This window comes from Ananas comosus, linkage group 15 (assembly GCF_001540865.1).
Source record: "Ananas comosus cultivar F153 linkage group 15, ASM154086v1, whole genome shotgun sequence".
NCBI classification, from domain to species: Eukaryota; Viridiplantae; Streptophyta; class Magnoliopsida; order Poales; family Bromeliaceae; genus Ananas; species Ananas comosus.
The window spans coordinates 4,942,825-4,970,180 of record NC_033635.1 but is presented as its reverse complement, the minus strand read 5'-3'; the positions used below and the strand labels follow the sequence as shown (position 1 = coordinate 4,970,180).

At 34.9% G+C, this 27,356-nt stretch overlaps 1 protein-coding gene across 1 annotated transcript; it reads right to left on the bottom strand.

The window, feature by feature from the left end:
- Nucleotides 14,499–26,842, bottom strand: LOC109720971 (polyamine oxidase). The gene is made up of 10 exons (XM_020248350.1): nucleotides 26,525–26,842; nucleotides 26,146–26,395; nucleotides 25,837–25,983; nucleotides 24,507–24,756; nucleotides 19,357–19,500; nucleotides 19,059–19,208; nucleotides 18,609–18,863; nucleotides 17,049–17,130; nucleotides 16,853–16,942; nucleotides 14,499–14,673 (listed from the first exon to the last, which is right to left on the bottom strand). Exons 1-9 carry the CDS (start codon nucleotides 26,625–26,627, stop codon nucleotides 16,863–16,865), a joined length of 1,461 nt encoding a protein of 486 aa, XP_020103939.1. The 5' UTR covers nucleotides 26,628–26,842; the 3' UTR covers nucleotides 14,499–14,673; nucleotides 16,853–16,862.

Genomic DNA, 27,356 nt, shown 5'->3' with positions numbered 1-27,356 from the left:
ATTTTAAATATCTTATCATTCCGTAATTTCATATATTTAAATATATAGAGAGAGAGAGCTAGGCTGCTATACTATTGGTAGCACGGACGCCTCCGTCCTACCAAGTTGTTTTCTATGATGCTGCTTCCGAATCGACGATCGGCTCCATTAGACTTGATCTACACTATTGAAAGTATTTGCAAACTAAATTTCATTTTTCGGTCAAAATGAAACGGCGTCTTAGAAATGAATGATCGGATCCTTCAATATAAGATCGAAGTTATTGATCTTTATCTAGATAGTGAATAGAATTTTTTATCACAAATTCAATTGATTTCGGTTTTTTTACACTGTTAAAATAGCAAGTATCTCATACCGGCCGTTAAAAATTATTAATTTTGAGATCTTTTGATCGTGAGGTAAATTATGATAAAAAATTATAAAATTTAATTACTAAAAGTTTTAAATACTCTGTATAATGTTTAACGGCATGAATCGTCGATTCGAAAGTTCTATCATTGATAACGAGTTATGAGTACGAAGGCGATCGTACTCATAAGAGTATAGTAGCCAAACTCTCACTCTCACTATATATAGAGAGAGAGAGAGTTCAGCTACTATACTCTTATAAGTAAAGATCCTTTTGTATTCATAAGTTTTAGTCCGTTAGATTTATCCTTTTTACTATTTCTACCTGCTAGATTATAATATTCAACCAACCAACCGCCCAGCCAACCTTAGGGTCATCCAAAACCGCACATCCCTTCTTCCAATGATGAAAAACTTATGAGTACAAATGGGCTAATACTCATAAGAGTAAAGTAGCCCTAGCGATATATATATATATATATATATATATAGGAAAACTTCAAAAACCCTCCATGTGGTTTCGTAGTTTCTCACTTTGTCCCCCTGTGGTTTAAAATGTATCAATTTGCCCCCCTGTGGTTTCTTTTTTTTTTTTTTTCTTATCAATTTCATTATTTTTTTCTTAAATCAGTGATAAAGTTAAAATTAAAGGGTACTAAAGTGAATATTTGATAAATCTAGATGAGTATCTAGAGTTTTTTGTATATAATTTAAAGAAATATTAACGAAAAAGCTAACGAAAAGATAAAAACAAAATCACAGGAGAGCAATTTGATACATTTTAAACCACAGGGGGCAAAGTGAGAAACTATGAAACCACAGGGGGGTTTCTTGAAGTTTTCCCTATATATATATATAGTAGGGCTACTATACTATTATGAGTATTGGGCCCTTCGTACTGATAAGTTGTTTTCGATGATAGAGCTTCCGAATCGACGATTAACTCCGTTAAATATGATCTAGAGTATTTGAAACTTCTAAAAAATAAATTTTGTAATTTTTCGAAATTATAATAAAGTCCATCAAGCGGGCATAAAATGAACTGTTGAAATTGAACGATGTCTTAAAAATGGATGATCGGATCCTTCAATTTAAGATCGGAGTTATTGATCTTTATCTAGGTAGTAAATAGAATTTTTTATCAAAAATTCAACCTATTCGGATTCTTTTGCACCGTTAAACTAGCAAGTATTCTATACCGGTCGTTAAAAATTGTCAATTTTGTGAGCTTTTGATCGTAAGGTAAATGATGTCGAAAAATTATGAAATTTGATTTTTTTAGAGTATTCAAATGCTCTAGAATAACATTTACGGAAGTGGTCGTCGCGATTTGGACGCCTATCATTCGAAAACAATTTATGGTACGTGAGTGCATCGTATTATAAGGTATAGTAGCGCGACTTATATAATATATAGAATATATATACTATATATATTATATATATATATATATATATATATATATACTATATATAATATAATTATAGGTATATATATATATGAGTAGGGCTGCTGTCCTCTCAGGAGCATGGAGGCCTCCATGCTCCTGAGCCGTTTTCGATAATAGAATTTTTGAATCGTCGATCAGCTCCATTAGAATTGATCTAGCGTATTTGAAGGTTTTAGAAAATAGTTTTTGCGATTTTTTTATATTATTTACCTAGTGATCGAAAGGATTCAAAATTAATAAATTTTTAATGTTTGATATCTGCCGTTTTTAAATTTGACGGTGTAGAAGTATTCAAATTAGATGAAATTTTGATACAAAATTCTTTATACTATCTACAACAAGATCAATATTTCTGATAGAAAATTTTAGTGCTATATCACCACTTTTTATTGAATTTTTATTTTTGGCCGTTAAAAATTATTGATTTTGAATCCTTTCGATTATTAGGTAAATGATATCGAAAAATCGAAAAAATTATTTTCTAGAAACTTCAAATACGTTAGATCAAGTCTAACGGAGCCGATCGTCGCTTCGGAAATTCCATCACTGAAAACGGCTCAGGAGCACGGAGGCCTCCGTGCTCCTAAGAGCACAGTAGTCCTGCTATATATATATATATATAGAGAGAGAGAGAGAGAGAGAGAGAGAGAGAGAGAGAGAGAGAGAGCTAGACTGGTATACTATCGGTAGTACGGAGGCCTCCGTGCTACCAAGTTATTTTCAATAATGCGGCTTCCAAATCGACGATCAGCTCTATTAGACTTGATCTACATTATTGAAAGTATTTGGAAACTAAATTTCATAATATTTCGGCATCATTTACCTATCAAACGAGTAGTCTAAAAATAAACGGCTAAAAATAAAAATCTTATAAAAACTAATGATAAAAGATTTGAATTTAAGATTAGAGTTGTAATATACTGAAACTTGGAGTTGCGATGTCAACTTTGATCTAGAAGATCAAAGTGAGGATTGAGCTAGTTGGACATCCTCCCCGAGTGATTTGTGATGCGTGTGAATGAATTCTGGAGATAAATAAGTATTTCGGCGCAAATTGGGTGCGAAAAGAAATGTAGAGAGAATTTCGGATTTCCGATGCTAACTTTAATTAAAAGAATTAAAGTGAGCAAAATAACATAAAATGGTGTGAGATACCATTTGATTGGACTTAAGGGTGTAAAGTATAAGTCTGGAATGGCTCGTGTTGAAATCGGAGCGAAAACGGAAGATTTAGAATTTTCTGTAAAGCATGGGACTGAGAAATTAGCAGAAAATGCACAGTGTCAGAAAATTATGAAAATTGGCAGAGATGTCAGAAATGGTTTTATGAGGCTAGATTTGAAGTTTCATATTATTCTGCCACCTGTAGAGAGAGAAATAGCATCCGAAAGTTATCTGATAAAGATTACAGATCGGGACAGTTCGCAGTGACCAAACGGGGTCGAAACTGAAATGTTAAAATTTCAGTGAACTTGTTAAGTAAAACCGAGCATGCCTGTCAAATTTGAGCTCAATCAGATATTTGGAAGGGCCTGCGAAAGGTATCTGATCCGAGATGCTAAACGGATTAGTCGAGGTGCATTATGGTAATTATTACCATATTAGTGGAATTCCACTAACCTGCCAGGGCCATCCTTATCCTCTCTTCAGCTCATTCTTCATACGTAGAGAGAGAGAAGGAGAAAAGAAGAGAAAAGAGAAGAAGAGAAAAGAGAAGAAGAAGAAGAAGAAGAAGAAGAAGAAAAAGAAGAAGATAAGAGGTAAGAGTTTAACCTCTCCCTCTCATCTCTCTCCCTGCTGCTACTAGTTGTAGCAGCAGCAGCAATAGTAGCTCAGCAGCAGCAACAGCTTGTGCAGCAGCAGTAGCAGGAGCAGCAGCAGCAGCTTCAGCTCAGCAGCAGCAGCTTGCGCAGCAGCAGTAGCAGGAGCAGCAGTAGCAGCTTCAGCTCAGCAACAGCAGCAGTAATAACAACAACAGCAGCTCAGCAGCAGCTTCAGCAGGAGCAGCAGCAGCTCAGCAGGAGCTGCTGAGCAGCAGCAGCAGCTGCCCTGCAGAGAAAGAAAGGAAAGAAAGAAAGAAAGCAAGAAAGAAAGAAAGGAAAGAAAGAAACAAAGCAAGAAAGAAAGAAAGAAAGAAAGAAAGCAAGAAAGAATAAGAAGAAAAATGAAAGAAAGAAAATGAGATAGAGAGAAAGATGGAATCGAATTATTTGGGCAGATTTTTGTAATCCTTTATTAGGGATTGATGTGAGACCTCTAAACTAATTGTTTAAGGTTCTTAGGCTAGTAAAGAGTTGAATTACTCTATGTCAATTGTGAAATTTCATAGAAACAGGTTTCTATAGAAACTGACCCCGATAATGCACTTTTGCAGGATAGAAGTCCTAACGTGAAATTGACCGCGTACAAACCTAATTGAGGGTAAAACAAACGCATTGGTGAAGTCGGTTCGGCAATCCGTCGAGCCTACGCGAAGATATCACCAAAAAGACGTTTTCGGCATCAATTGTCGCGAGCGCGGGTCGCGATTCTTGGAAAGGTGCGAGAAACGGATTTCTCTCATTCCGGTATCAAATAAAGGTGGGTTGTGCTTTACCGAAGTGATTAGGTCACTTCCATGCCAAAGTAAAATATGGTTTCATTTGACGCATATATGAATATGATTGTCGACATATGAACATTAATGCTAATTGCATATGCGTAGGCATATATGATTAATGACATATGAATACATTATGGTTAATGCTAGATGATGTATAATGGTAAACATGCTAGAGGCATATGAATATGTTGTAGATCATGCTAGATACATATAATTGTCGATATATGAACGTGAAAACTAGATGCATAGTTATGCTAAATTCATATGTTCAAATACATGATATATGAATGGTAAACCTATAAATGCCAAGGGCACGTAAGCTGAATATGAATTGTGAACATAGAAGCTAAAGCCTACATAAATGTTGCCACATAAAAGTGAAAGTTTAATGCCTATGTCTAAACATATATGAAAGTGAATGTACTATAGTTCAAGCTATATGAATGTCGATAATTTTAGTTGCTTAGAAACCTCGATGGTAACAAGATAAGTGAGAATATGTAAACTATGAACCTCATGTTAAATCTCTAAGAATTGGGTATAAATCGACAACTCCAATTGAGTAGAAATCTGGACGGTAACCAAGTAAATGAAAATGTGCAAATTATAATTCTAGGCGTGGATAACTAGGATAATGAATAGATCGAGTGGCATGAAACCTAAGTTATTAAACCTAGGTTAGACGTTGTATAGATCGAGTGGCATGAACCTAGTGTTATTAAACATAGGTTGGACATGAAATGAACCTAGTGTTCTTAAAACATAGGTTGGATATGAAATGAACCTAGTGTCATTGAATATAGATCGAATTAGTAAACCTAGAGTCGAAATCTAGGTGAAGGAACATGAAACCTAGTGTAAATGAACCTAGGTTATGATGTAAAGAAACACTCAGTAAAAGTAAACTAAGTTATGAATTATAGTACTGGCAATAGGACCACTAGAAAGTGAATAGTATAGACCTAGAAAAGTCGTCGACATAGGGTAAAAGAGTAAACCCTTAAGTTGTGAAAGTGGGTTCCGGAATCCCTAGGAATGGTGTGATGGCAAGAGTAGAATCATAACTACGGGATCGACGGTTCTCCTCTCCCGGTAGTGATTCAACGGGATCGACGGTTCTCCTCTCCCGGTATGCCATGAAACAAGTGAATCGGAACTACGGGATCGACGGTTCTCCTCTCCCGGTAGTGATTCAACGGGATCGACGGTTCTCCTCTCCCGGTATGAGCTAACGGGTTTGACGGTTCTCCTCGCCCGTTAAGCTTGAGCGACTTAGGGTCACGGGGATCGACGGTTCTCCTCTCCCTGTAATGGACCTAGTGTCGCGTGGACTTAAGGCTGAGGTGTTTGTGAGACGTCCTTCACCTCGAGTCTGACCTGACGCGGTACTCCGCGGATGATTGACTCAAGACCGAGTCGAGTGGCATAGATGGCTAAGGTAATATAACCTTAGGAAAGAATCGCCAGTGAGCATAATTTGACAAAGAGTAAATAAAAAAGAAAATAGCTAATGAACGAGAACAACTAAGAAAGAAGAGAACGGCTACAAGTAAAGAATGGTTAATGATATAAAGTAGAATCAAGTAATCTACTTACATGATTTACAGGTATTGCATATTGCATAGCAGCGAGGCAAGGTATGGTTTTATTTGTTGGTTAGTCAAATATCTATCTATCTATTTGTTGAACTAACCTACTGTTGCCTCCTTTGGACCTGGTGGGTCGAGCTCTTCTCTTGGGTGGCCGTACCCACTGGGAACTATATTTATATAGTTCTCACCCCCATATTGTTTTGGGGGTACAGGTTGTACGTGAGCGGCGCGACGGCGCGAGGACAGGGCGTAGCTTCATAGATAGCGCCCTACCACCGAGACCAGAGATAGCAGTACCCAGAAGCAGTCTAGCTCAGAGTATAAGTATGAAAGAAACAAACTTGTATCAAATTTGTATAAGTTGTAATAATTTAAAGGTATATGTGGTTATGTAAATGTAAAATCTTGAGATGAATGCTTGTAATAGTATAGTTGTCATTTTATGTTTTTGGTACTTCTGCAATCTATATATTTGCTACTGTTCCTGGTTGGAACCTCGCGTATTGCATTATTTAGATTGTTACGCCTAAAACGTACAGGGGAAGCTCTGTCCGTTCGGCGGTCTGCCGACGTGCCCGAATCCGACCAAATTGGCAGAGCTCGGGGCGTGACAAGAGTTACTGATCTTACTCTAAATAGTGAAAAGAATTTTCTACAAAAATTTTATCAGATTTGAATTATTTTATACCATTAAATTCACAAACGCATCAAATCTACCATTAAAATTATCAATTTTGAGACTTTTGATCACTAGCCAAATGATGTCGAAAAATTATGAAATTTAGTTTCCAAATACTATTAATAGTGTAGATCAAGTCTAACGGAGCCGATCGTCAATTTGGNACCGTTAAACTCACAAACACACCACATCGGCCATTAAAATTGTCAATTTTGAGATCTTTTGATCACTAGTCAAATAATGTCGAAAAAATTTGAAATTTAGTTTTCAAAAACTTTCAATAGTGTAGATCAAGTCTAACAGAGCCGATCGTCGATTTGGAAGCTGCATTATCGAAAATAATTTGGTAGCACAGAGGCCTCCACTTGATAGACAAAAAAGTGATATCGAAAAAACATGAAATTTGGTTTTTAGATGTTTCAAGTGGCATAGATGATGTTCAACAGTGTCGATCATCGATTTAGAGGCTCCATCATCGAAAACAAATGGGTGGCAATGGAGTCCTTTTGCTATTAGTAGCATTCCAACTCAACTCTCTTTCTCTCTCTCTCTCTCTCTCTCTCTCTCTCTCTCTCTCTCTCTCTCTCTCTCTGTANATTCCAACTCAACTCTCTCTCTCTCTCTCTCTCTCTCTCTCTCTCTCTCTCTCTCTCTCTCTCTCTCTCTCTGTATATATACTTTATTATACATTATTTCTCCTAAAGTTGGCATGTGGCAACTTTTCCTTCATGGTTGAGTGTGGACTCCACACCGAACCAGCTCAAGTCCTTTCTCTTACTTTTCCTTCGGCTGTTATTTTCATTCATCGACATGATGAATCACACCCCTCATCATCGCTTTTTTTATCGTCGTTTTCTCTTTTTTTATCGATATTTTCTATATTTTCTCCAATTATCTATTCGTCGCATAGCATGGTTACTATGCTATATATATATAGAGTCCGGCTACTATACTTTTATGAGTATGAGCTCCCTTATACTCATAAGTTTTTGTCCCTTAGATTTATTCTATGATCATTTCCACCCGTTAGATCATATTATTCAACCAACTACCCACTCAACCCTAGGGGACCACTATCATTCTAAGTGGGGACCACCATCATCCTAACCACACAACCCATCAATCAACGGTTAAAAATTTATTAGTACAAGGGGTTTTATACTCATAAGAGTATAGTAGCCCCAGCATATATATGTAGACCTAGGCTGGTATACTATTAATAGCACCAAGAGCTTTGTGTAAATAGGTTTTTGGCTCTTGGATGAAAAAATGAACGGTTAAGATGATGTGGGCCCCCTGGGGTTGAGTGAGTTATTGATTTAATAGTATAATCTAAATGGTGAAAATAGTCAAAGGGTTAAATCTAACGGTGGAAAACTTGATAGCACCAAACGCTTGATGCTATCGATAATATCCTAGCCGAACTCTCTCTCTCTCTCTCTCTCTCTCTCTATATATATATATATATATATATATATATATATATATATATATATATATATATATATATATATATATAGGGCATGTTTGTTTCAACGTAAGTAAATTTGGGGTGGAAGTGGACTTTGGGTTGAAATGGAGTTGGGATGAAAATTAATTCACTTCTGCTGTTTGTTTCTAATTGTGGAAGTGCAGTTCTGCGAGTTCTGTTGTTTGTTTGATAAGAAGTAGATGACGTAAAAAGTATAGCTCTCCACCTCCGGTATACCTACCTCCGAAGTGATATCATTGGCTATTTTGTAACTTAGTGAATAATAAATTATAATAAATAAAAATTAATATAATTAGATATGTATATAATTATATATATATGTATAATTATAAAATAAAATTTTTAAAAATTATATTATTTGTTTGCATATAAATTATAATAATGCAACAAATAAAATTCTAAAGTTAAAAAATTATTAACATCTAACAAATTCATTTTTCTTCATTTTCTAAATATACAAATTAAACAAAAAATATATTAAAATTTTCCTAACCAAATTTGATCATATTTTAGACAAGATCAAATTTTCTTTTGTGGTGTCTACTGAGAAAAAAAAAAAATGACGATGTGGAGTTGGGTCGGGACTCGGGAGAGGAAAGGGTAGAGAAGAGGGTAGCCCTAACACATTAATTCCTACTCTTGCCTCTTTTCACCTCACCGAAATTGACTTCGCCCCATGGAGGGTGAAGTCAATTTTTTTTATTTTGGGTGAACTAGATTTTCGGGGATAATAAAATTACGGTGAACCAAACAGCGGAAGTGGTCTGTTTTCACCGAATATCACTTCCCCTTTCCCACTTCCACCCCACTTCCGTTAAAACAAACAGGCCCATAGAGGGTAAAAATATTAAAAAAGACATCTTTTTGGTCAAAATGACCACAATGCCCTCACTAACATTCTAAAATTTGACTGTTGGATAAGGCATTTTGATTAAAAATATTTTTTATTTTTTAAAAAAATTTAAATTTTTTTTACATCTATAAATACTTTTACAAATTTCTAAATTTTATTACAACAAACAAATATTCATTCATTTTTTTCTACAAACAATAATTCTTCCTACTCTCAAACTTTCTAGCTAATTTTTTTTTCCATCTCAAGTTTACTTTACAAATTTTTTTAATCTTTTCAACAACATTCTTTTTTTACAAAAATTTCATTCTCAACACAATATTTAATCTTATATTAAAGTTTTTTTTTTTTGAGAGAGAGATAGAAAGCATGCTACCCGCTTCGTTCTTTTTATTTAAAAATAAATTTAGCTGGAAATGTGGATCAACTAAGATTCGAACTTGGGACCTCGGCTACCAACCACCAAGTCCTTTGCCACTTGTGCTAGGAACGATTGATTATTAAAGTTACGGTTGATTATTAAAGTTGGTTATTGGATCAAAAAAAATGTAATGCTTAGTTTGGTATTGAGGCTCATCTGAATCTATTAGATCAAATAGAGTTGGGATAAAAGTATACAAGGATATGTTTCTGCGTTCTCCGATGGAACCGCAGAAAATATGTCATAACCGACTCATCGCGATTTGCGGAACGCAATATTACGTATAGTAATAAATAGGACATTTTTCTATCGTACTTTCTCACTGCACATAGCACAATCTTCCTACAATCCCAAACGAAACCGAAGTTAAAAAATTTATATTAAAACATCTAATATAATTGAAAAGTTAAAATTATTGATCTCTGTGTTTTAAATTTTATATAATATTAAAAATTAATGATATTAAAAAGTTAAATTTATGGTTAGTATTTTAGCTTTTTTAAAAATTTATAAAATTGTTACAAGAGTTTAAAAAAAGTTGGGTATAATTGTGTAAATAAAAAAAAAAAAAGTCAAGAACGTATAATTTAAAAATTAGTTATCTCTTTTTCTAAAAAAGAAAATTTTAAAAAAATTAACAAAAGACGGTTGGGAAGAAATAAAAAAAAATGCCTTTTACTAGGCTGGCACGAAGCCCGGCCTGGCCCGGCACAGCACGTGCCGGGCAGGCCAAGCGGCCGGGCTAGGCCTTCTACTCTGAGAAAACGGGCCGGCACGGGTCGGTCGGATTTGTAACCTGGTCAGGCCAGGCCAAGCCAACCCTAGGCTGAATCCGTTCGGGGCACAGCACGACTCACATTACATTCCTAAATTATTAAATTCCATCAAAACATCAGATCTTGCACATCAGGTGTTTGAAAAAACGCCCAAGAGAACGCAAAAAACAATAAATTTTGCCCAAATGGCCAAATCCAAAGATATATAAAGAAGACCCTCATCCTAATTTGAGGAATTGGGGTCAAAAAGTTGATAAAATTCGGATTTCGGCACTACCCGAGACGAGAAACAATAAAATTCAGATCAGATTGAAATGGTGGGCTTTTGTACATGGGGTGGATTTCTTAAGAAAAATGGGTCTTTTAATAAGCTGGGGCTGAAGAGACATTTCTTAGGATATTTGGTTAATTATATTGCTTATAAATAAAATTTTAAATTAAAATGTACTACTTGTTCTTGTATGATCATATTATTATGTAATATGATTATTTTTTATTTATTCTTCTATGGGTTATAACCAATTTGGCTTTATAAATTGTTTTCATGTGCAGTTTTTTTTATTTATGTCTTATATTGCTTATTAATAAAATTAATTAAATACAAATTATATTAATTTAAGTTTATTAAAAAATAATATTAAATATGATCATAAATGATAATTTGAATAGAATACACTTTATTGTCATGATTACTGAATTTTAAATTGAACCAACTTTAGTAATCCTACATATGTTGTAATCTAATATTATATTACCGTAACGAATGAAATGTGTCCTTGGGTTCATTTAAGGTTGTTTGGTTGCATTAAGGTTTTCCTAAGTGTTACTACCAGCTCTCCACTCTATTGGCGATGCAAACGGATCCCGGTTGGTAGAACGTCCGTCCCAAATTGGGCAGTAAATAGAAATAAATAAACGGATTCGAGACAGAAAATAGAGTAATATTTATGGTCCGAAACGGATTCGGGGCAGGAAACGAAAAAAATTTTGCTCCGTCTTGAATCTGCCCTACCATGATTCACTTGGAATGCACACCAAAAATTATTTATATTTTAAAGAATATTTCTAAAATATAATATATTTACAAAAAAAGTCCAAAATACAAATAAATTGGTGCTCTCATTTCTCATGTGTTTAAAACTTTTGAATTTTGCTTTTTATAATTGATGTTATTAATATTATATACATAACTTAGTAACATTATTCATTATTAGTAAAAAAATATTAATTTATATTTTATAAAATATTAATAATATTATAATTTTTTTTAAAAAAAAAATTGACGGGGAGGATTTGGAGCACCGGCAGAAAATGGATTGTGAGGCGAAACGGATTATGAGATATATATTTCTTAACCCATCATATATTCCGGGTGGACGGCAGGTGCGATTTTGATACTCGGAACGGGACGCGAGAGGGGACTCCCGCCCCTAAGTCAGCCCCGTTTGCATCACTATACCTCTTAGCCCATAACTTGCTATTATGTCATTGCCCAACTGTTTCACACATTATTGAGAGGAAGTAGAGAGGAAAATGAATTATCGCCATAGTTTTGATCTTGCGTGTAAATAGTTTTTCCATTCAGATTCATAAAATAGCCCACTCCACAATTGTACGAAAAAATATATTTTGAAGAAAACTTTCACGCTACGCAAGAACAATAAGCAAATAATTAATAAATTAAAAGCATTTGAGCATTTAGACTTAGTAGGGATGCGCCAAGCCCGAGCAGTAGTGCAACGCAAGGGCAACACACGAGGGCCCCGGTAGCAAGCTACCGTGGGTGGGCCCTCTCCCACAAAAAATTAATTTAATATCAAGGTGGGCACATGGCCCACGTATCAGATATTAAACTGATAAGAACAGAAACTACACTTGATCTTAGCCAAAAGGCCGAGAAAGGTATGAGTTTGAATCACGCATGGAGGCCTCCTCTTGTACTCTCCTCGCCCCTTCCGTTCTTCGCTACAGTCGATACAGGACTAAAGTACCTCGCTTTACCTTTTGTTGCGTCCACCTGGTGCACCAGGTCAGTGGTGGACCGCCCTATAAACAACCTCCGCTTCATTGTGTTTTTCTGTTCAATCCACACCTTCCAAAGAAAAAAAGAAACTCTGATTTCAATATATTGATGTTTATTGAATTTCAGGTTTCAATCCTCATCTTCAATATATATATATATATATATATATATATAGAGAGAGAGAGAGAGAGAGAGAGAGAGAGAGCTGAGTTATGATACTTTTACAAGTATCACCATCATGGTGCTATTAGGTTTTAAGTCATTAGATTTACTTTTTGATTATTAATAGTCCTTGGATTAAATACTATTCCACCTACCACCACCTACCACTACCTACCACCATCATCTCAACCTCACATCTCTCCATCCAAGGGCTAAAAACACACAAGTATCACCCCCATGATACTTTTACAAGTATTCTAGCCCTACTATATATATAGGGTCCGGCTACTATACTATTATGAGTACGATCGCCCTCGTACTCATAAGTCGTTTTCGATGATAGAGCTTCCGAATCGACGATCCACACCGTTAAACGTTATTTATAGCATTTATAACTTCTAGAAATCAAATTTTATAATTTTTCGACATCATTTACCTCACGATCAAGAGGTCACAAAATTTATAATTTTTAACGGCCGGTATGAGATACTTGCTAGTTTAACGGCGTAAAAGAATTAAAATTTGTTGAATATTTGATAGAAAATTCTATTCACTACCTAGATAAAGATCAATAACTCTGATCTTGAATTGAAGGATCCGATCATCCATTTTTAGGACGTCGTTCGATTTTGACCGTTCATTTTATGTCCGCTTGATGGACTTTATTATGATTTCGAAAATTTACGAAATTTATTTTCTAGAAGTTTTAAATACTCTAGCTGATATTTAACGGAGTGGATCGTCGATTCGGAAGCTCCATCATCAAAAACAACTTATGAGTACGAGGGCTTCAATACTCATAATAGTATAGTAGCCATGGCCTATATATATATATGCACACGATAATTTGGAATAAGGCAAGATGTGCTTACAGTCCACAGCTGATGTGGTGGTCCAAGTTCAGGCAGGATCTCTGTTCTGGGCACTAATGTACAGCTTGGAGGATTTAGTTAATCATTCTTGGTTTGTTTCTCTTCTTTCACTTATCTATCAAGAGATAATGATATTTGCATCAACACCAAACCTTTCGTTTTCTTTTCCCTTCTAGTGCTAATCTTTGAGCCACATTCAATTGAAGAAGTAGTAGAAAATTTTAAATATCTCATCATTCTGTAATTTCATATATGTCTAGAAAGATATTTTATACACTCGAATCTAATATATATTCAATCTAATACAATCTGGGAATTAGGGAATCCTACTTAAAAGAACTCCTTATATGCAGGTTGTAAAACGTATTTATATTATTTACATGGATCATCTCACTAAGATATCCTCTTTTGACTGCAAATATCACTAACTCTTCAAGCATTTTTCCAATACATACTAGGTCACTTGCCATCAAAGTCAGCATTCAATCCCGTTATTTTGATGCTCATTCTTTTTCATGGTCTCTAAGAAATAACTTGCTATTTCTTGCTCAAGCGTCGAAGCTGAATATAGGGCTATGGCTAGAACTGTTGCTGATGTTGTTTGGTTGGCTTAGCTACTCTATGAGTTACATGTTACGAACACCAAACATGTCTCATGTATACTGTGGTAATATTAGTACAACTTATATGGGCACTAATCCAGTGCAGCATACTGGTACAAAATATATAGAGATATCTCCATTTTACAATTTCTTTTCCGTCGATACAGCCTGCTATTTGCACTTGAATCCCTTAGTCTTTCTACTTTCAAATTTGAAACTTTTCAGGACAACTTATGCGTTGTCTATCCAGCTGCATAGGTTGAGGGGGAGTGTAGGGGATTTTAAATTTTGTTACCATTCTATTGTTTCACATATGTTTAAACAAATACTTTGTACACTTGCATCTAATATATATTCAGCCTAATACAACTTGAGAATCAAGGAATCCAACTATAGCTTGTTTTCTATAGCAGTCATGTGCTATTCTTGAATCTTGATCATAGGTTAGATGTGTTTTCTCCTTAAATTTTGGTTTTGAGTGTGGAAGCGATATCAACAGATCCAATTTTAAGAGGAACAGACAGGCCGGTTAACTGAATCTGATTATATTCAAGCAGTGAAAAAGACCAAACTTAATAATCTAAGAATTAAATCAGTTTTTTTTTAATGGCATTACTCTTTCGATATAATTGCGTAGACAATAATCAAGCATGCATGTTTATTAAGTTCCAATTTAATGTCCTTCCAAGGAAAAAACTAATAAAAGATACAATGGAAGAAGCGTAATTTCAGAATAAAATTTCAGGGAGATACGACGCTTTTTGCGTTTCCAATATTATGGCATCTTATTGATCATATTACCTGCAAAGAGAAGTGAAAGATAATTAAATTTCACAGCAATTATCATGCACTACCATACTAAAATGTGGTACTAAATGAGGAATTTATTTTACAAATGAAATATGTGGTCATCCAAAATCTTCTTTTTGGGCCTATTTATTTATGCAGTACCTCACAACAGCTTTTCATCCTTCTAAATAAAGACAAAAGAGCTAGGGCTGGCAAATGAGCGAGCCGGCTCGCGTTCGACTCGCGTTCGACTCGATATTTGGCTCGCTCGAGCTCGACTCGAAATTAAATGAGCCGAGCTTGAACAAAAAAAAAGGCTCGAAATTCATTTCAAGCCGAGCTTGAGTATTACTCGGCTCGTTCGAATTAGGCTCGAAAAACTCGAAAAGCTCGAAAAGCTCGAATATATATATACGTATCCTCTATACTTTCGATAGCATAGTAGTTCTACTATATATATATATATATATATATAGTAGAACTACTATGCTATTGAAAGTATAGAGGATATGATGCTTTCAATTTTTTGATTCTTAGATCAACCCCTTTAATCATTTTTTTTGAACTAATACTATTATTATCTTGTAGGGACCACTCAATCCTAGGGATATTATTTAATCCTAGGAGGGACTGCAATCATCCCAACCATATAATTCTTTAATCAAATGGTCAAAAATTCGAAAACATCAAATCCTCTATATTTTCGATAGCATGATAGTTCTACACTATATATATATATATATATTTAAAAATATTAATATAATATATTTTAATTATATATAGGCTGAGTGAATAATTTAAGTTTAATTAAAATTGGCCAATGTTGTTGCCCCATAAAACAAACCAAATAGACAATAAAAAAAAAAAGCAAATTTTACTAAATTTATACATTTTTCCTTTCTTCTTTCTTTCACAGAACTCTAAATTTTTCAATATATTTCTCTCTTTCTCTTTTTCTGTCTCTCACCCTAAGCGGCCAGTCGGAAGCTCTCCCAAGTTACCAAGTAACAGTATATGCTGCCGTTGCCTACCTTGCTATTAATTGTATGCTTGAGAAAAATATACATAATATTTTTAAAGTAAAAATTATTATTCATATAAATTTTAATTTTTGTTATATATGATTGGATAGTTTATCCATATTTATCTATATAATTTATTTATTTTTGACTGCATAAATGAAAATAAAATAAATAATATGAAGATTGAAGGCAGAAGAAAAGACATGTGAGGCTGAAAAGATTAGATATTCAACTCATAAATTATTTTTTTCATATTATAATACTGTATTTTATATAATTATTTTGTACTTTGAACTATTAGACATATTTTTGTATCAAATTATAAATACTGTTCTATACAAATTAAACTATTGATCGTATGATGTTGAGAATTTCAAGCGGCTCGTTTAGGGCTCGAGCTCGCTCGACTCGAAATTAAGCTCGCTCGAGCTCGGCTCGAATTAATTTCAATCCAAGCTTGAGCTTAAATTTAAGCTCGAAATTAATTTCAAGCCGAATTTGAGCCGAGGTAAGCTCGTTCGAGCTCGGCTCGTTTCCACCCCTAAAAAGAGTCGTTTGGTCTGACGCAACTGTAAATACGGCATAGTTTTAAATACATATACTTAAATATACGACAATTATAACCTTGTATATATATTTGGATAGAAGTAATTTGTTTAGTTGTATATAGATGAAAACTATATGTACAAGTCTTAAAGAAAAAAATTATTTCTTATAATTTCATGCGTAAATTTATCTCTAATTGAAATTATTTTCTTCAACAATTACAATTAAATAGATATGAAAAAGTAGCAGCTATGTGCAATCAACCCTTTTCTAAAAGTAGTTTAATTTGAATCTCACGCCTGGTTGGGCTGAAAAACTCATTTTCTAGGCATTCTTGCATAGCTAGGCAAGGCCTATTGGCTCTACTTCTGAAGTGAAGAAACTGTTTTTTTATTTTATTTTATTTTTTTGAGAGATAGGTAGCACGCTATCCACTTCGTTTATTTCATTCAGAAATAAATTTAGCTAGAAATGTGAATCAACTAGGATTCGAATTTAGGCCTCGGATACCAACCAACAAGCCTTTTGCCACTTGATCTAGGGACGGTCGTTGAGTGAAGAAACTGTTGCAGACACCAAGCTAAATAGAAAAGTAGAAACTCGCGATCGAGAACATCAATTACCTTTCGAAACTTAGGAGTCCTTGTCCTTGATTTGGACCTTGCAGAAACCGTGCTTGATGCACTTGATCATGATGTTGGCAGAATCAATGCCTGCAATTAGTTGTAATTTGCGCAAGTGTATTAACATCCCAACTCAGTAGAGAAATAACAAAATGTCTTTGGTCAAACATGAAACATTTTGTGTGTATGTATATGCCTGCAAGATATGCTCCGTGAACGTAGCCATTGTAATGCTCGCTTGTGTGCTCCCCAGTGAAGTAAATCCGCCCAACAGGTGCCTACAAATGGAGCACCAAAATAGCACTATTAATATCTCACATGTACACTTTAAGTACTGATGCATTTTGAGCTAGTCAATTTAGTCGTTTGTGAATATTTTATCTGTTCCCAGAAGCAGCAGATGGATGTTTGGTAAACTACTAGTCGAAGCTTTCGTTAAATGCAAGATAAGCTGAAATAAGATTTATTTTAGGTTATAAAAAAACAGAAATTTTTTAATTTGAAATTTTTATTATAGCAAAATGTAGCTGGGTAGAATGTGACAAAGAGATATTGAGTATTTTTTTTTATTAACTCTGCTGTAATCTAGAACTTCTCTGACAGCCCTAACCAGACCAGAAAATTCAAATAAATATTTGGAAATTACTTAACTCTCTCTCTCTCTCTCTCTCTCTCTCTATATATATATATAGATATATAGTATAAAGCTACTATGTTTTCAAAAGTATAAAAAAATTGTCGCTTCTAACTTTTTGTTTCTTGAATAAAAAATTATAGGATTGGAACGAAAACGGTTCCCCCAAGGTTTAGTGGTCCCTGCTAGGATTTTGTGGTCTAGTAAGAGGACTAATAGTAATCTCAGAGCCAGAAATGATTGAAGGGTTGATCCAAATATTAAAAAAGTCACACAAATTTCTTTATACTTTCGGAAGCAACATAGTCGAACTATATACTATGCTATCGGAAGTAATAGAGAATATGGTATTTTCGACTTTTCGTTACTTAGATCAGTCTCTTTAATCATTTCTAACCTTTGGATTAATACTATTATCCTATAGGGACCACCACTCAACCGTAGGGGGGACCGCAATCATTCCAACCGTACAATTCTTGATCCAAAGGTGAAAGAATCGGAAGTATCAAATTCTCTATAATTTCGATAGCATAATAATTTTACACTATATATATATATATATATATATATATATATATATATATATAGAGAGAGAGAGAGAGAGAGAGAGAGAGAGAGAGAGAGAACTAGGCTGGAATACTATCAATAGTACAAAACTATTGGTGCTATTAATTTTTTAGCCCTTTGATTAAAAAATGTGTGCTTAGGATGATGTGAGCCCCCTAGGGTTGAGTAAGTGGTTGATTGAATAGTACAATCTAACGGATAAAAATAATCAAAAGATTAAATCTAACGGTGGAAAACTCGATAGCACCAAATTCTTGGTGCTATCGAGAGTATCCCAGCCGGCCTCTATATATACACACACCATGGGATTAGTGAATCAATCATTTAATTATGACAAGCAGGCGCGCACACACACCATGGGATTAGTGAATCAATCATTTAATTATGACAAGCTTCATGTTATGAAAAAATTATATTCTTTTTATACCCTGAGACTAAATTACTGTATTAATTATATGTATTTTTTTAAAAGAAAATTCAGAAACTAAAATATGTAAGTAAAAAATATGTATAGGATAGATTTTGTGTTTATATATATATGTATATATATATTACCCTGATTTGATCGTACTCGTAGCGGTTGACACCGATGGGCCAATTTGAGAAGGTGCCTTTGTAGAACCTATCAGACCACCATCTGGGCACCAGTATGTCCGTGGCATCAGGGATGTTGGGCCCAAACATCTTCTTCAGCACCTCCATGGCTTCCGCCTTCGTCTCCTCGTCCGACTGCTGTTCGATCCTTCTCGACTCCTCGTCCGTCACCGTCACCAGCAGCACGTTCGCTCCTGGGTACTGCTTCTCAAATTGCTGCAAACCACGCGCGCAATTCTTAACTTACTGCCAGGTCTAAACCAAACTAAGAACACTTCAAAACTTTCTTGAATTTAATCTAACCCCTTGTCTTTGGCTTACTAGAAAATCTTGAGATCAGACGTGAGGAGAAGTGTTCGATTAACCTTTTCAAGAAAATCGATTGTTTCATATATTTTGATAACATTTTACCTGCCACACAGGATAGTAACCCCTCCGTTCACTTGCATAAAGGAAGAACTCCGTCCCTGTCCCTTCAGGCCAGAACGTGTATGGGAATTTAAGGAAAATTTTGGTGTAGACGGCCATATCAAACTGATATACCGCCAAGATCTTCCAACTCTGGTATATCAAAAACGTACACTTCGATATAAGTTTTTAAGATACAAATAGCCAATGAAATGATAGTATAATTCAAAGCTCAAAACTTCTGTTTGGAACTTAAAAACATGTGAGTAGTTTGATTCCTTTTTGTGTTTATGCAACTTACCGGCAAGTCTGGTTCGAATTTGATGAGCTTAGTTTGGAGGACCCCGATGCTGACAGAAACCATGACGTAGTCTGCTTTGTACACCGACCCATCCTCTGTTGTGACAGTCACACCAGTCGAGGACTGACTGATGTGCCTCACCACCTGTTTAAATTTAAATTTAAATTCAAAATTTAAAGCAAATTTGAGAGGAGCAAAAGTCCAAAAAGTAAAACTTCATATTTTGGATCGAAAAGGAATATTAAAACATCTAATGTTTTTAGAAAGAGATTACATTTATTATAGCTGATCAATTTCGGTCAATAAATAATACTAGAACTAGAATGAATGAATTTTTTGGTCAATACCAAAATCGAATAATATTATATAGCCATATTCTTGGGCCACATTTGGATCCGTTTAATTAAACAGATTGAAGAGCCCGAGGACTAGTCGATCGGGCCATACTCGGCTCGAAAAAAAAAAAAAGGCCAGATTCATGTCGGGCCAACGAAGCCCACTTCTAGTTCTTGCTTATATCCGGACTTATACCTATCCTGAAATAGACAGTTCTTACTTATATTCGAACCAAATAATACTTAAGCGGACAATAGTATAAACTATCCTTGCTGTTTTGATCCTTCCAGTTTGATAAAATACAAATAGCAATAAATCAAGAAAACATTTTTTCATTTGAGTACAGCTAGCATATAATGAGGCACGGAGGTCTCTGTACTCTGTACTTCCAATTACTTTTTAATGATAGGTTATTGAACTAGACGGTCAACGCTGTCATACATAATTTACACTATTAAACGTATTTGAAAATTAAATCTTATAACTTTTCAATTTATTTGGTTAGTGAACCAATACTCTAAAGAGAAACGACTAAAGTTAAAAATATCATAAATGATAATAATAAAACACTTAAGTTTCTAATTACAGTTATTATCTTATTTAAAAAAATAATAAAAATTTTATCAAATTTTTATTCTTTTATACTGTTAAACTCTATATACAAGCATGTCACATCAGCCTTACAAATTAGCAATTTCGAAATCTCTTGATTATTAAGTAATACAAAAAATTATGAAATTTATTTTTTAAATATTTTAACAGTATAAATTATATCTAACATAGCAATAATTAATTAAGATATCTTATTATCTAAAAATAATTTGGAATTACGGAGACATATGTGCTTCTAACAATATTCTTCCTATAGTATTCTACTAAACTTTACACTTTAGCTTTTTTTTTAAAAAAAAATCTACAACAAGTATGAACGTATCTTTTCCTTTTATTTATATAGATAGGAGACACGAAAACCAACCAGATAAGCATCTCCAAAATAAAAAATGAAAAGAAAATCATAGATCTCGAAGCAACTGTGACACCATTTTATATTTTATAAATCCTATCTTTATTGGACTACAAGTCTCTTACAATTAAAAATAGGGTTAATTATAACCTCAATGTAAATATATCGAATAATAAATTTATCTCTATAAAGTTTAATTTTTTATATTTATTTTGATAAAAGTTCAGTGATATTTATATTTATTCTTCTGATTTATTATCGTTAGAACACTATTTACTTTTTAACAAAAAATAAATAAAATAATATTTTTGCCATCATAAATATGTTCTTTTAAAAGTCCTAACTTATAGAATTATGCATAAATATCTTCCCAAAAATTTCAACGGTCATCTTTTATTTTTATAAGTGAATAGGATTATTACAATATAAAAGGAGTAAAAAGATCAATTTATCTCATTCACTAATTAGGATAAATATTTACCTATGTTTAGCTATATTTATCTAACGAATCTTAACAATATACATATATTTGAAAACGGTAAAACTTTTATAATAATAAATATAAAAAGTTAAATTTTATAAGGACATATCTACTATTTAATATATTTACAGAGAGTTATATGCAATTAAGCCTAAAAATTTATTCAAAGAGCAATGCTCTCTGGATAGCAATAAAATAAGACCCTTTGCTTCGTGGTTTATAATATTTTAATAATTTTTATATTTTTAATTGAAAATATTTAAACTATTATCGTTTAATTACAATTAAATAGTTGTAAAAGATCATTAGTAAATTAGTACAATTATTATAAATTTTTAGGTGATAAAAATATTAAATTGTTATGAATTAGAAAATATTTTTATTGGAAAATGCTTCTTGTAGATACATCCCATCCATTCAAGGATGGGGCGTATATCCTACACTCCAAAAGGATGTACCACCAACATTGCTTATTTTTATTTGTATAGTTGATGAAAATAATTAATAATTTATTAATAAAAAATATTAGTTTCTATCATCCTTCCAACCCAAGTGGCTTGAAACTAATAATAAATTTAACATTTCAAATATAAAATGTATAATATTTTTAAAATATTCTATAAATTTTGAATCAAACCATTCTATATGTACAGTAAAAATTAGATTAATATATTATTAATAATATTAAATTATTGATGTTATTAGATTTTGACCTTTTTGAATGGAGGCATATAGTGTGAGGGTAATAATTGTCCTTTGGCATTGAGTGGAATATAACATTACAAACGCAATCGAGTCACTGTAAACAACAATCTCACCAACCATATATATATATATATATATATATATATATATACTAGTAAAATGTACGTGCAAATACCCGTAATAATTATTAGAAAAAGTTATAATTTTTTTAAATTATTTTTTAATTTTAGGCCATATTTTATATGATTGCCAAATATGTATCTAAAAAATTTAAAATAATAAATCACGCTATTAAGAAAGATATGCTTTAAATGATAAATAGTTAACAATAATCTCTAATGCAAAAATTACTTTTGAAATTAAATAGAAAAATAAAATCTGTTAGGAAATAAATTTTTGAAATTAAATAGAAAAATAAAATCCGTTATCTTAAAAAAATATATATTTTGAAATTAAATAGATAATATCTAAAAAAGATATTTTAAAATAAAATAGAAAAATATCTTTTATAGGATTTTCACACTCGTAATCTGTTATAAAAAATTTACTTTTGAAATTAAATAAAAAAATTTATATTTTAGGATTTTTAGATCTCTAATCTGTTATAGAGAACTTACGTATTGATTACTGTTTTTATTTCTATTTTTATTCTTATATTTAAAATTTTTCGTACGGAAAGAAGAAAATGGGCGCTAATTTTTCCGCCAAAAAATGGGTCTGTCGACAGACCCAAATTTAAATATACGTGCTTTTATATATAGTATATATATATATAAATATATATATATATATATATATATATATGTGTGTATAGTGTTGAGTGGTACTTTCTTAGCAGTAAGTTGAGGAGTGCCATGTGGATCTATCGCTCTTTCACATGCCAAAATTCAAAGGAGACTTTTTTTTTAAATTTTTTTAAGAGATAGATAACATGCTAGTTTTTCGTTTATTTATTTAAAAATAATTTAGCTAAATTTAAATTAATTAGGATTAAATTTAAAATCTCGGATATCAACTATCAAATTTTTTGCTACTTACTCTAGAGACCATCGGTCAAGAGGAGACATTATTAAACGATATACACTGCATACGAATATGAAAAGTAAAATTAACGAAGCAAAATAACAATAACAACAACAACAACAACAACAACAATAATAATAATAAATCTATATATAAACTATATAATCGAGAGTTTGTACGACGAGCTCCCCGCTTTTGCGGGAGCTCGCGCGCGAGAGAAAGAGAGAGAGAGGAGAGAGAGAGAGAACAGAGAGAGAGGGAGGGAGAGAGAGCAAGAGAGAGAGAGAGAGGGAGAGAGAGATAGAGAGAAGCAGACAAGAGAGAGAAGGGGGGACAAGAGGGGTCCCAAGGGGACCGCGCCCGGCGCGCTTCCGCGCGAGGGTCGCGCGGAGAGCGAGAGAGAGATAGAGAGAGAGAGAGAGGGGACACGGGGGTGCCGGGGTACCCGACCCGCGCCCCCGCGCACGGGGGCCTCTCTCTCTTTTCTCTCTCTCTCTCTCTCTCTCTCTCTCTCTCTCTCTCTCTCCCCCACCTCCCTCCCGCTCTCTCTCCCCACGTCGCGGCCCCCGCACCGGCGGGTGCCGCGGCCGCGCCCTGCACGCGACCCGCTTCCGCGGGTGCGCGGCCCCCCTCTTTCTTCCCTATTCTTTCCCCCCCTCCGGCTCTCTCCCTGTCTCTCCCTCTCCCCCCGCCCCCCCCACCCCTCTCTCCTCCCCCACACCCGTCTCTCTCCCTCTCTGTCCTCTCTCCTCCCCCCACCTCTCTCTCTCCCCCCCCTCTCCTCCTCTCCCCAGCGCGAGGGGGCGCGCGGCGCGGTCGCTGGCGCAGTGGCGAGCTCCGCGCTGACCCGCGCGCGGGCTAGGGCCTCCCTGCAGGCGGGCGCCGGGCGCGGGCACCGGCGCGTGGCGGCAAACAGGGCGGAGGCGAGCGCGAGGGGCAGGCACGGGCGCGGGGCTCGGGTAGGCGCAAGCGGGTTGGGGGGGCGGGGGGGGTGGGGTGGGGAGAGGACTGAGGGAGAGAGGGGAAGAGAGAAGAGAGGGAGAGGGGCGATAGGAGGAGAGAAGAGAGAGAGAGAGAGAGAGAGAGAGAGAGAGAGAGAGAGAGAAGAGAGAGACCAGAGGGAGAAAGAGAGAGAGAGAGAGAGCCAGAGGGAGAAAGAGAGAGAGGGAGAGAGAGAGAGATTTTAAAATTTAAATTTACAGATTTTATATTTTTATATTTAGATTTTAAATTTAATAGTTAGCATACAGCGTTTATTTTAATTTTAATTGGGTGTTTCAGATTTTAATTTTTTTATTTCTCTCTATTTAAACATTTTTTTAAATTTTACTCTCTTCATTTTTGAAGTTTAAATTTTAAAATTAGATTTAAAAATTAAAAAATTAAAAAAATTATTTAAATATTTTAAAAATTACATAAATGTCCCGCCGCGAAGCGCGGGCCTTCACTAGTAATAATAATATAGCATCACTCGCCCAATATAGTTTGAGACCAACAACACTGATAATTTACCCTTACCCTTCCTATGTAAACACAAATAGCAGCAGCAGCAACAACAACAATAAAGAAAAATATAACAACAATAAACAAATAAATAAGCAAACAAATGAAGAAAAAGAGGGAGGAGGCCCAGGTCCTGACCTTGTTGAGCTTGAGCCTGGGGTCGTTAATGGCGCCGGAGGCCTTGTCGGTGCTGAGGAACTGGTGAGCGACGTGGTAGACGACGCTCTCGTAGCCGCGCTGATCGGCGACGAAGTAGACACTCTCACCGAACCTGGCGAAGGTCGGCAGCGGGACGGTGTTTTGCAGGCTCGTCACCCGCGGCGGCTCTGCGAACTCGTAGTCGTAGCTGTAGTAGTCCACCACCATGTCCAGTGCACTCGTCGGAACACTGCGTTACGTACGTACATATCATGCATGCAAATTGCAGAACCGTACATTAGCTAGTTAGTTCAAAACGCCATAGATATACACCCTAAATAGAGGGTTCTACAGTTATTTAATTATTAACTTTTGTCCATGGTAAAAACATTCGGTATTACTATTTTGTACTTTTCATATATTTATGTCTCAATACTTTTACTATTTATATATAATTTAGCGGACCGCTCAGATTCTGAATTTTATGTCACTCGGCCGAGATTTGACCAGATTTGACTCTAAATCTACAATTTTTATATCGATTAGTCTCAAAACTTAGTCGAGTAAGCTGAGTTTGGAGATCCTTACAAATAGATTCAATAACATTTTGCAAATTAATATGCATATATGTGGCTGTGTTTAAATTAAATGACGAAAAAAGTGGACATAATTTTTTAGACCAAATAATATGAGACCATAAATATCATACAACCTACATTCAAAAGTTTGACTATATATTATACTATTTAACAGTAAATTATACTATTTTATAAATTTTTTATATTTATAAAAAGATATAATAAATAGTCAAATCATGTAATATTTTTATTATCTTTAATATTAAAAGAACTACACAGAACACGAACAAGAAGAAGAAGAAGAAGGAGAAAATGAGGAGGAAGACATCAATCTCTCATTCCTCTTCCTTCTCCTCCTCCATCGCGAACACATTGTTGCCATCGCAACCTCGGCCTTTTCGACCTCCGTCCCACCGTTGTCAAGAGGAAACCCTTTGAGATCATCGCCCTCATGTCCATATCCTGGAGGCGGAGAACGAAAAAGGAGGAGGAAGAGAAGGGAGAGGAAGGGGGCAACATCGAGAACGACAAGAACAACGGCATCTAAAGAGGCGAGAGGGATGAGAGAAAAATAGAAGAGATAGAATAAAGGCATTTTGGTAAGACTTATAAAAATATGAACTGGATCTATAAAAAAATTTTTGAAAAAAAAACAGAAAGAGAAGCAATTAAGCTACTAATTTATAAATATTAGAGATGTAAAGAGAAAGGTTGAGTTGTTATATATAGAGGCCACAGGAACGGTGATCTACTGGTTCTTGAGGCGCTGCATTGTCAAAATCGAGATGTCGCTGCGGCCGCTTGGCGGCAGCCTCGCCGAGAGCTTCTCGCCGTCGCTGTGGATGCTCTCCGACTCCTCGATAGCCTTCCCCACCTCCGAACTCCCGTACAGCCCACCCCTCCACCGATTTTAGAAAGAAAAAAAAAAGAAAAAAGAGAAAAGAATAAAGGACCATCAACATCAACAAAGTAATAATCCAAGGACCCCTAGAAAAAAAAAAAACAAAAGAGAAGTACATTGCCGTGCAAAGTCCTTAATAATTATACATGCAAGTACTCACTCTTGGTTGTAGGTGTTGGAGGAGATGTTATCGTAGTCGGAGTAGAACCTTCTTAGCTTGAGCTCATTAGCCATGACCCAGATGGGGTTCACCTCGGTGCCGTTCACACCCTCGACCCAGTTCGCGCCCTTCTCGACGTTGATCCCCGCGAAGTTGGTCTTGTGGATGCGGCCGCCGATGTGGTCCGTCGCCTCCAGAATGAGAAAGTCCTTGATCCCGGCATCCGATAGCGTCTTCGCCGCCGAAATACCTTATGAACACGTTGGAAAAACAAAGTGATATATATATCGATCGAAGTCCTTGGTGCCGCAACTGGATTGTACATTCATTTGTCGAGTTAGATCTCTTCTTTATATATATATTTAGGCTAGCTAGTTACCGGAAAAGCCGGCTCCGACGATGATAACGGAGGGGCCGGCCGCGATGGCTAAAACAGCATGTGTTGTGAGAAGTAGTAAAGCTACTACAAACATCCTCTCCATGTTCTCTCTCACTCTCTATTTCTCTCTCTCTCTCTCTATTTCTCTCTCTATGTGGAACTTATTGTTGGTGCTTTAATTTATAAAGGTGAGAAGATCTAAGGTCACTCTGCATTTAGACTATTACCATATAAACGGAAAAATCTAAGACTAAGCACAATAATCGATCGTCCTAACACAAGTAGGAAAAAATTTGACAATTGGTATTTGAGGTCTTAAGTTAAAAGTCTAATTATTTTACACTTCCAACGAATGGCATACAACTTTTCTCTTAAAAAAAAAAAATAAGTGCAGTAGATTTGGCCATTAGAAAGCCACCTGTAGGATTACATGATTGTGTAGCTGATAGCTTCAAGGCTTTTTTTTGTTAAAAAAAAAATGTTTAGATGTAGCAAATTTTGAATGTAAGTATAAAATATAAAGATATTTATTTGCCCATAAATTTAAAATACAAAATAGACATGTATATAAATATATATCAGCTAATTCATGGTGCACAGGATCTACCAAATCTTTTAAGCGTGAATGAGCATCTTTGGACGGTAGTGGCATGCATGATTGATGCGGATGCATTTTAATTTACTCGTGAAAGATGCGGATGCGCTCATTTTAATTTTATTTTTATTAAGCCTATGGCGTTTTGGAGTAGTTCGATTTGACTTTAATTGCCATTCTATATGTGCATGTGCACTAATTAAAAGAATAATGCATGTATAGTTTATGTACACACGA

What these genes read in the sequence shown, in the direction of transcription:
- LOC109720971 (XM_020248350.1), bottom strand. Translation starts at nt 26,627, where the DNA reads ATGGAGAGGATGTTTGTAGTAGCTTTACTACTTCTCACAACACATGCT. An exon ending in CGTCGGAGCCGGCTTTTCCG is followed by an intron (nt 26,396 to 26,524) that starts GTAACTAGCTAG and finishes CGTGTTCATAAG; the next exon opens with GTATTTCGGCGGCGAAGACG. An exon ending in CCAGGCTCAAGCTCAACAAG is followed by an intron (nt 19,501 to 24,506) that starts GTCAGGACCTGG and finishes AAATTTAAACAG; the next exon opens with GTGGTGAGGCACATCAGTCA.